Source organism: Adiantum capillus-veneris, chromosome 27 (genome assembly GCF_014529385.1).
Source record: "Adiantum capillus-veneris isolate H3 chromosome 27, ASM1452938v2, whole genome shotgun sequence".
Taxonomy (NCBI): Eukaryota; Viridiplantae; Streptophyta; class Polypodiopsida; order Polypodiales; family Pteridaceae; genus Adiantum; species Adiantum capillus-veneris.
Genome location: NC_140957.1, coordinates 126,485,875 through 126,496,374, shown reverse-complemented (window position 1 = coordinate 126,496,374; position 10,500 = coordinate 126,485,875). Strand labels below are relative to the sequence as shown.

Sequence of the window (10,500 nt, the reverse complement as noted above, 5' to 3'; positions counted from 1 at the left end):
ATGAACAATTTTTAGTAATTCAAACCCCAACGGAGTATCAAGGTAACCATTTTACCTTATTGATTGATTTAAAGAGTACACATTCTTTCATATCTCCTAAGTGTATGAAAAAATCATTTTGCCTGAACATCGTGATACAGACCTTACAATAGAATTAGCTATGGGTAGGAGGGTTAGATCTTCTACTTTAGTGGGTAACTTGAATTTTGTTTTGGATAGTCATAATACTTGTGCAATCTTCAGAGTCTTACCCATAGGGATTTACGATGGAATTCTATGAATGGATTGGCTTAAAGTCAATGATGCTCACATACATTTTAAAGACACTTCATTAACTTTTGAAAATGATCAAAACTCTAGGGTTACAGTTACTGGAAAACGGGGGAAGCCTAAGCTCAGACTAGTGAACTTTACCAAACTTAAGAAGAGTCATAGGAAAACTGAGAGGATTTACGCAGTAAAGCTTAATTCTAAGGAGAAGAAGATAGATTCACCTGAACCCGAATGGATAACGGAATTTGATGATGTATTTTTTGAAGAACTTTCACAGAGCTACTACCCAAGTGTAATGTTGATCATGCAATAGAGCTTACTTTAGGAGCTCAACTAGTTTCTCGTAGACTTACAAAATGTCAGTATCTGAATCTGCGGAACTCAAGGAACAATTAACTCAACTCCTTGAATAAGGCTTCATTCGACCCAGTGTTTCTCCATGGAGTACTCATGTTCTGTTTAATCGGAAGAAGGATGGTACTTTACGTGTTTGTATTGTTTATCATGGATTGAACCAGGTAATAGTCAAAAGTATGCAATGCCAAGGATTGATGAACTGCTTGAACGATTACATGGATCTTCTATCTTCACAAAGACTGATCTTAAGTCAGGGTATTACCGAATCCAAATCAAGGAGGAGGACATACCAAAGACATGATTTAATACTTGTTTTGGACATTATGAATTTACAATTATTCCTTTTGGACTTACTAATGCTCCTACAACTTTTAATCATCTTATGATCGACATCTTTCGAGAGCATCTTGATGATTTTGTTATTGTCTTCTTTGATGATATCCTGGTTTACTCAAGAAACAGAGAAGAACATGAACAACATGTGTGACGAGCACTTGAACTTCTCCATCAAAATCAACTTTATGCCAAACGTAGAAAATGCACCTTCTTCACTCACAAGGTGGAATATTTGGGATTTACTGTATCCAAGGATGGTGTTTCGACTAGTCCAAGTAAGATCAAAGCTGTCATAGCTTGGCCTACACCAAAATCAGTACAAGAAGTATGTGGCTTTCTTGGTTTGGCATGATGGTATCGTACATTTATTGAAGGATATGCTAAGATTGTATCTCCATTGACTAATACACTTAAGAAGACTAAAGTGTTTACTTGGAATGAACGTGCTCAAGCTAGTTTTGAGAAACTCAAAGAAGCCTTGGTGAATGCTTCAATACTATAGCTTCCAGACTTCTCAAAGACATTCACTGTGCTCATTGATGCAAGTGGACAAGCAATTGGTGGCATTCTATTTCAAGAAGAAAAATCGGTAGCTTATGAATCTCGTAAGTTACATATGTATGAGTTAAATTATCCTACACATGACTTGAAATTATTAGCCCTTGTGCATGCTCTTAAAGTATGGCGACATTATCTTCTTGGAAGGAGATTTGAACTACATACTGACCATAAAAGCCTAAAGTGGATTTACACCCAATCTGATCTTAATATGCGGCAACAAAGATGGATGGAGTTATTATGCGAATATGATTTTGGAATTGAATATAAAACTGGGAAGAAAAATCTTGTGGTTGATGCTTTAAGCCGAAAGAATATTGTAGCGGTTGTCACAACTTTTACTACTTCTTTAATTGACCTTATTTGAGAAGGTATGACTAATGACCCATATTACTTAAGAATCCAGTACTTGATGAAACTTAAATAACTACAAAGAGAAGCAAGAAAGGCAAATCAAATGCTTTCATGTTGAAGGTGATGACCTTTACTTCGATAATCGTGTTTGTATTCCAAATCAAGGTGGAATCAAACTTCAGATATTACAGGAAGCTTCATGATATACCTATAGCAAGACATCCAAGATACATTAAGACTTACTGTACTGTAAGAAAGAGTTTCTTTTGGCCAGGACTAAAGCAAGATGTGTTGAACTATGTTACAAGATGTTTAACATGTCAGCGTATTAAAGCTAAACGAATTCGATACCCCGGTAAGCTTCAAACAATTGATGCTCACAAATGAAATGGAAATGCATGTCCATGAATTTCATTACAGGACTTCCTACATCTCTGGGATATGACTTTATTTTTGTGGTTGTTGATATGCTTACAAAAATGACTCATTTATTTTCAGTCAAGACAACATTTACGGCTAAGGATATAGCTCAGGTTTTCATGAAAAGTGTTTTTATGTATCACGGTTTACATCGATGGATTTTTGATTGTGATGCGAAGTTCACCTTAATTTTTTGGAAAGCCTTATTCTTAACTACAGGAAGCCAGTTAGCCTTTAGTACTGCTTAGCATCATCAAACTGATGGGTAGAGAGAGAGGACAAACCAAATCATCGAAGACATGTTGAGAGCTCATTGTATGCATGAGCAGAGTAAATGGACTAGATATTTGTGTTTGGTTGAATTTGCATATAATTTCTCATTTCAACGCTCAATCGGAATGTCTCTTTTTCAAGCATTGTATGGACAAGAGTGTCTTACTCCACTTCAATGGACAGACCCTCTGATACGAGTTCAAGCATCCAAAGAAATGTTGGATAAAATGCAACTACAAACCGATCTTATACGACAAGATATTAAGATTGCTCAAGATAGACAGAAGAGTTATACTGATTCAAAACTATTTGCCAGACTTTTTGAAGAAGGCGATATGGTATTTCTGAGAGTAAAACCCAAACGTAGTTCTTTATTAATGGGTAAGTGTAAGAAGCTAAGTGCCATATATTGTGGACCTTTTGTAATCACAGAGAAGATTAATGATCAAGCTTACAAACTCTTATTACCGCCACACATAAAGGTACATGATGTTTTTCACGTCAGCTTACTCAAGAAGTATGTACCTGATCCACAATATATTCTTGATGATTCTCTATTATCTACGTCTACTGACGGAACTTTTGAAGTATATCCTGAAGTAATACTTCAGAGCAGGACCAAGATGCATCAACTTTGCATGGTTGGATGTGGTAAAAATTGGATGTTTATATTATAATTAGTTGGTGGTCGGACTCTTTTTATGCATGAAAGAATCATGTCTTAAGGGTCACATGTATGTGGACTCCGATTGATTGCAAGGGATGTGTCAAAATCCAAATGTAGGAGTTGGTTCAATGTGATTATGATTATGGTTAAGGGTTGAGATTCCCTTATGGATTATGGTTGATACTCTATGGTGTAATCCGGTGTGGCTCATGGTTTTTTTTATGGATACGGATATGCTGCTGAAATTTTTGCAGCCATGTTATGTTCTAAAGTGGTTATGCAGGATTGGTCGTGCCTCACCCAAGTTGGGTAGAGTGCTCACTCGTGTGATGTGATTGGATTATGGTTTAGGGTTTTGGGATTGGATCATTAAGTGATTTGGATTGTTTATGGCAGATGTAAGAGTAGAGACCCTGTACAATCTAACTGCTTGGGAAAGATTGTTTGTGCATATGGAAAGTGCTATTTTGATTGGACTCATGTGTTATGTTTCTCATGGCAGCATCGCTACAAGACTAGGTTGTGTAGGGAATTTTTTATTATGGTTTGATTGCATGTATTGATATAAAGGATTTTGTAAGGTGCACCCCCAAGTTGCCGATAGGTCTTTATTCTTGCAAAGTGTGTGCACCAGATGAACAATTGAATATCCATCATACAAGGCATCTCAGAGGGCCATGGGATCTCTTGACGAAAAAATCATTACTTTAGTCAAAAGCCATAGAGAGAAGCCTACCAAAAGAAGTTGAGAGGGCAAAGATATAAAGAACCAGAAACATGCATGAAGATGATAGCCAAGATGACTCGTTCAATACATTTGGGTTTAGCCCTTTCAAGTTTGAAAACATATACAAGTAAAGGGTGATTTACCCAGTTCAACTCAACTAAATGTTCCATAACAAGTACCCATTCACAAAACTTCCAATCATGAAGAGAGTACATTTACTCTTAAAAAATCCAATCTTCCAAGGTCCCACTATAGGTGGGAGTTATAGTTCCAAAAAGGGACACACTTTTGTCGGAATGGGTTGGGTTTTTTTTAGTGCTGAAAGAAAACCTAGGTTTAGTGTTATCCCACCTACAAATTTTGAAATATACCTATAAAATTTAGATTAGAAGGTAGAAAAACCTTCAAAATGTGGAGTAATTTAGTACTAAAAGCTTCAAAATGTGGAGGAATTTAGTATGAAAAACTGCAAATCTAGCCAATTTACCTCTTCAACTTGTAGGTTATCCAAGTTTTGAGCAAAAAGTTGTTTTTTTTCGGGGCACTCGTGTTTAGGTTATATGAGCTTGAATTCGAACTCGCTCTATCAAAATTAGCAATATTTTAAAATGGGAAGTGTTTTCAATGATCACATCCTTTGGGTTGCAAGTTGAGAGTTGAGAGTCGAGAGTCGAGACTCTTCATCACGTTGCTACATTATTCAAATGGTGTTTTTCTCTATTGAAGGCTGTATATTCCATCATGGTAGGACCACAATTAAAGACCAAATAAAACATGTAAAGCGTCTTCTTGCAAATGCCTGGCTATGGAGGCGCTGCAAAATGCTGCAGTGGCGAGATGCCAACCACTCTTATCATACAATTGTAGCTCCCTGATCCCTCCTGCTATTCGCGGCCCTTCCTCTTTCACGCCCATTTCTTCTTCCGCGCCTCTGTTTCAACAGAGCACCTTCAACGCCCTCAAACTACCCAACAAAAATGCCATTGCAGCAGCAGATGCAACGTCCTCCGCTGGTCATAGCCACCGGACAAGAAGCCTAATCTTGATGCGCAACAACGCCGCTGCTGGCTACGCTGCTGCGCTTGTGGAAATCGGCCAATCCAAGCGCATCTTGAACCTCATCCATGCCGATCTCAAAAAGCTTGCAGCCTTCCTGCAGCACAAGCAGCTCCATGGCTTCCTCCTCAACCCTTCCATCCAAAATGTCCACAAAAAGAAGATCCTGACTCGCCTTGCAGCCGAAGCTGCCTTCCTGCCCTACACTCTCAAAGTCTTGAACCTCATGGTTGACAAGAAGAGAGCTGCCCTTCTTAAGGATATGGTGAAGGAGTTTGAGGTGATCTACAGAAAGATCGCCACAACTGAAGTGTCGGTCATCTTGTCTGCAACGCAGCTTCGTCCCAGGCAGCTTGCAAGCATCGCCAAGTATATCCCGGCGGGCTCGATGATGTCCGATGCCGTGGATCCGCCATTCCATCTGATGGGATACGTAATCAATTATGGTAAAGACACATCCACTGCAGCTGTGTGAGTGCTTAGCATCAAACATTGTACAAGATCGAAGCGTTGACACAATATCGAAGTGCTGAGTGCGAATTGGATGCAAATCCAGCAGCTGAGGTTGGGCCCCTAGCTAGCTAGAGCTCATCAATGGTGAAATCCCCCAATGCATAAAGACAATGTGGTGCATATAATAATGGTAGAGTTTACTACCCTTCTTTATGATTAATGCGTGCCCATACAATAACAAACAGAAAGTGTTGATTTGCTAAGGTAATTACTTCTCTATGCTCCTCTCCGTGCAGTATGTTCATGTTATTATACAGTGGTTTTAGTAAACGTTGCATAATTTAATGGTGCATATAACTATTAACACGGTGAGGACTCATGACGGCCTACATAGGAAAGGAGCATATATGTGCAAGGCCAAAGAGAAGGGGCAGTCATCGGTGGCTCTGTGACAAGGCGAGGCTCCTTCTGAGAGCTTAGGGGTCTGCGCGCGAGAGCTTGGAGGTAGCGGCCCTCTCTGTGGTGAGGTGTCGAGCTCGCCTACGAGCTTCGTCGGTGGCCCTCCCATGCCGGGCCCTTTTTTTTTTGACGCTAGGAGAGACCTCCCTTCCTACCCTCCCCCCAGAGGAAAATGGTGGTCAAACCTTGTTGCTTCTCCCCTTCACGGAGGCTTTGGGTGTGTGGCAAGCATCGAGCTCTTTGGTGGAAGCGAAGGGATTCCTGAAGTGATGAGATAAGGATGTCATATTAGCATACAACACTGTGTTTAGCCTTGATCAACATCGTGGTGGTTGTGGTACGATTGTCGGTTCGGTTCTTGTTTTGGTGGATGGCCCCTGAGCGATCGGTGATAGAGTGCATGGACTCCCCCCAATTTGCGGATTGCTTATGGTATGTCCTTTGTTCCCGTTTTGTACTTGCCGTTGCTTATCTTATCGCGGGAGGTCTACAATCAGTGGTATCCAAGGTGTGGTTTTGTTATGGGTGAAAGCATGTTAGTGTCTCATTCTTTTTGATGTCTCAGATACTGCTAGTTAGCCAAGTTGTGGTTTTGTTATGTTGTACGGAGTGTGGCTCCTTATAAAGCCCGATGCTTTGAGATGTGTATCGGATTTATTTTAAGTTATTTTCTTGTCAAAGCTTTCCTCCCCTGTTTGGGCAAGTTAATGGGCTATAGAATGATGAAGATCATGTGGTTGATTGGATGCTATGGCTCACTTTGGGGAAGGCTTGCTGTCTAAATTTTTGTTTTAATATATTATACACTGCCCAAAGAACTTCGTCGCAAGTTAGATGCCAGGTCACACAAATGTATTTTTATTGGCTATGGTGCAGATGGAAAAATGGGCTATCCTCTCTGGCACCTAGAATCTTGCAAAGTCATTCGCAACTCACATGTGACTTTCAATGAATCAAGATCCACAAGAATCCCATTAAAGAAATTGAGTACAAACATTTTGGATTTGAGGATGTAGCCTCTGAACCAACCGAGTTTAGTAGTGTAATGCACCTAATCTTCAAGTGCAAGATACTACTATTACTTCAAAGAGAGAAAAGTCCAGAAGTCAGGCACCAAGACGCCCTCACACCACGTTTGGGTCATTGACGTTGGAGAGACAACGTGCTATAAAGAAGCTATACAGATGGATGATAGTGTTAGTGGGAGTAGGCTATGCAATCAGAATACAATTCGATTGTGGCTAATGAGACATGAGATTTGGTTGAACTACCACATGGATCGAAAACCTCAGGGGGTTCACTATTCATCAAACTACCATATCACATGCGTTCAAGACATGTTTGTAAAACCCCTTATCTGTGAATTTTGTTAAGAATATAATGTACCCTTTTCTTTTAAAATCTGTAAGTTGTTTTCAAATTTGAAAAAAATAATGCCCTTCTGTATATATATTTCTGTAAGTTTCAAGAACTGTAAATACCCTTTTGTTGAACTCACGTGATAGGTTACGTTTTTATTAGGTGACCTCTCCGGGGGGAAAACATGCTTTAACTTGCAAGTGGGTGTACAAGAAGAAATACAGAGCGGAAGATCATGAGCGTAGGTAGAAAGCTCGTCTAGTTGCCAAGGGTTTCAAATAATAAAAAGGTGTGAATTTTGACTAGATTTTCTCTCCAGCAATCAAGATGACTACACTTCACACCGTGCTTGGCTTGGTTACTATCTAGGAAATGAAACTTGTCCAAATGGACGTGAAAACAACATTTCTTCATGGGGATCTAGATGAATATGTCTACATGAAACAGCCAAAGGGTTTCGTATGTGAAACTCAAAGGTCAACGAAGATAGAGTTGGTTTGTAGACTTAAAAAGGAACTGCATTGCCTCAAGCAAGGTTCAAAGCAGTGGTACCAAAAAGGTTACATAAGGAGTCAAGAGGATCATTGCTTATACACAAGAAAGTTAAATGATGGTTCTTTAATAATCTTGATCTTGTTTGTAGATGATATGCTCATTGTAGGGAAATCAATTGATGAGATCAATCAGTTGAAAGAGATGCTAAGCACTCAGTTTTCCATGAAAAACTTGGGAAATGCCAATCACTTTCTTGGTATGTGCATCAAGAGAGATAGGCAACATGGAACTCTTGAATTGTCTCAAGAAAAGTACATCCACAAGGTCTTGCAGCGTTTTAGTATGCACCGGGGGAAGTCATTGAGTACCACAATGCAAGCATACTTAAAACTTTGTAAGGAAGATTCTCCCAAGACACATGCTGAGAAAGAGGAAATGGCGAAAGTGTCATATTATTCAACTGTTGAGACAGTTTGATGTACGCTATGGTAGCCACAAGACAAGACATCGTGTATGCAGTGAGAGTGGTTAGGTACATGTCATACCCTAGCAAGAAATTAGGAAGGAGTGAAGAAAATCTTCAGATACCTGAAGAGTACATCTAGCAAGTGTTTACACTTCAGAAACAACGATGCATCTATTGTGGGTTACATGAATACAGATTATGTGGGTTGTTTGGATAATGAAGATCCACATCTGGCTATGTGTTCACGTTTGTTGGAGTAGCTATCTCTTGGAGATCGTGTCTCCAAGACTGCACATCTTCATCTACCACTGAGATAGAGTATGTTGTTGCGTATGATGCCAACAAGAAAGCCATATGGTTAGCTCGTCTAGTGGGAGATTTGGGCATTAACGAGGTTCTAGTATTGCATTGTGATAGTCAAAGTCCCATTGCTATGGAAAAATACCCGATGTTTCACTCAAAGTAGAAACACATACAGGTCAAATACAATGTCATATGAGATGTATTGGTTGGCAAGTGAATTGAGCTTGTAAAGGCTCACACTGACAAAAACCTTGTAGATGCTCTCACGAAGAGCCTAGCCTCGGAGCGGTTTACACACTACATAGAGCTTATGGGTGTAGGATGAAACCTGACGAGCTCCCTGATTCCTCCTGCTATTTGCAGCCCTTCCTCTTTCACACCCATTTCTTCTTCCGCACGTCTCTTTCAACACAGCACCTTCAACGCCCTTAAACTACCCAACAAAAATGCCATTGCAGCAATAGATGCAACGTCCTCCACTGATCATATCCATCGGACAAGAAGCCTCATCTTGATGCGTAGAAATCCCGCTCCCGGCTACGTTGTTGTGCTAAGGTAACTACTTCTCCATGCTCCTCTTTGTGCAGTATGTTCATGTTATTATACAGTGGTTTCAGTAAACATTGCATAATATTTAATGGTGCATACAACAAGGTGAGGACTCATGATGGCCTACATAAGAAAGGAGAGAGAGAAAAAATTTCATAGAAAACTTAGGGTTCACAGAGCATATATGTGCAGTGCTTTGTTGTTTGCAAGGCCAAAGAGAAGGGGCACTCATCGATGGATCTGCAACAAGGCGAGGCTCCATCTGAGAGCTTGGGGTCTGCGTGTGAGAGCTTGTGGGTAGCGGCCGTCTCTATGGTGAGGTGTTGGGCTCATGCCTACCAGCTTCGTCAGTGGCCCTCCCATGCCAGGCCCTTTTTTTTGGATGCTAGGAGAGACCCTCCTTCCTACCCTCCCCCCAGAGGGAAATGGTGATCAAACCTTGTTGGTTTTCCCCTTCACAAAGGCTTTGGGTGTGTGGTAGGCCGCTCGAGCTCTCTGGTGGAAGTGAAGGGGTTCCCAAAGTGATGAGATAGGAATTGCATATTAGCATAAAACACTGTGTTTAGCCTTGGTCATCATCGTGGTGGCTATGGTACAATTGCCGATTCGGTTCTTGTTCTGGTGGATGGCCCCTGAGCAATCAGTGATAGAGTGCATGGACTCCCCCCAATTTGCGGCTTGCTTATGGTATGTTCTTTGTTCCCGTTTTGTACTAGCCGTTGCTTGGGAGGTTTCTTATCTTGTCGGCAGGAGGTCTACAATCAGTGGTATCCAAGGTGTGGTTTTGTTATGGGTGAAAGCATGTTAGTATGTCATGCTTTTTGATGTCTCACATAGTGCTAGTTAGCCAAGTTGTGATTTTGTTATGTTGTGCCAAGTGTGGCTCCTTATAAATCCCGGTGCTTCGAGATTTGTATTGGATTTATTTTGAGTTATTTTATTGTCAAAGCTTGCCTCCCCTGTTTGGGCAAGTTAATGAGTTGCAGACTGATGAAGGTCATGTGGTTGGTTGGATGCCATGGCTCAATTTGGGCATGTCTTGCTGTCTAAATTTTTGTTTTAATATATTATACACTCACAAATTGTGAGTAGTGGAAAAAAGAGGGGGGAGAGAGAGAGAGAGAGAGAGAGAGAGAGAGAGAGAGAGAGAGAGGGGACATGCATGCCCACAACCCCACTTAGTGCCCACTTAATAAGTGGGAGCCCCATATGCACACATCAAAGTTCAAAGACCCTTTTTGGCTAAGTGGAGAACATTTAGAAATTCAATCCAACGGCCAAGGGAATTGCACAAGAAATCTCCATTCCCCCTATGGCCTTATGCAAGGCAAGAAGGTGCTTTCCAAATTTGCTGTTTCTTCAATTATCAACTCTTGGTGTTTAAATTTTGGCCCT

The 10,500-nt window shown here is 40.6% G+C and overlaps 1 protein-coding gene across 1 annotated transcript; it reads left to right on the top strand.

The window, feature by feature from the left end:
• The first annotated feature begins 4,727 nt into the window (after window positions 1-4,727).
• On the top strand, window positions 4,728-6,480 carry LOC147422726 (ATP synthase delta chain, chloroplastic-like). The gene is made up of 2 exons (XM_086502796.1): window positions 4,728-5,738; window positions 5,869-6,480. Exon 1 carries the CDS (start codon window positions 4,771-4,773, stop codon window positions 5,494-5,496), a length of 726 nt encoding a protein of 241 aa, XP_086358922.1. The 5' UTR covers window positions 4,728-4,770; the 3' UTR covers window positions 5,497-5,738; window positions 5,869-6,480.
• Window positions 6,481-10,500: the final 4,020 nt, after the last annotated feature.

Coding starts and splice junctions, on each gene's coding strand:
- LOC147422726 (XM_086502796.1), top strand. CDS start 4,771: ATGGAGGCGCTGCAAAATGCTGCAGTGGCGAGATGCCAACCACTCTTA.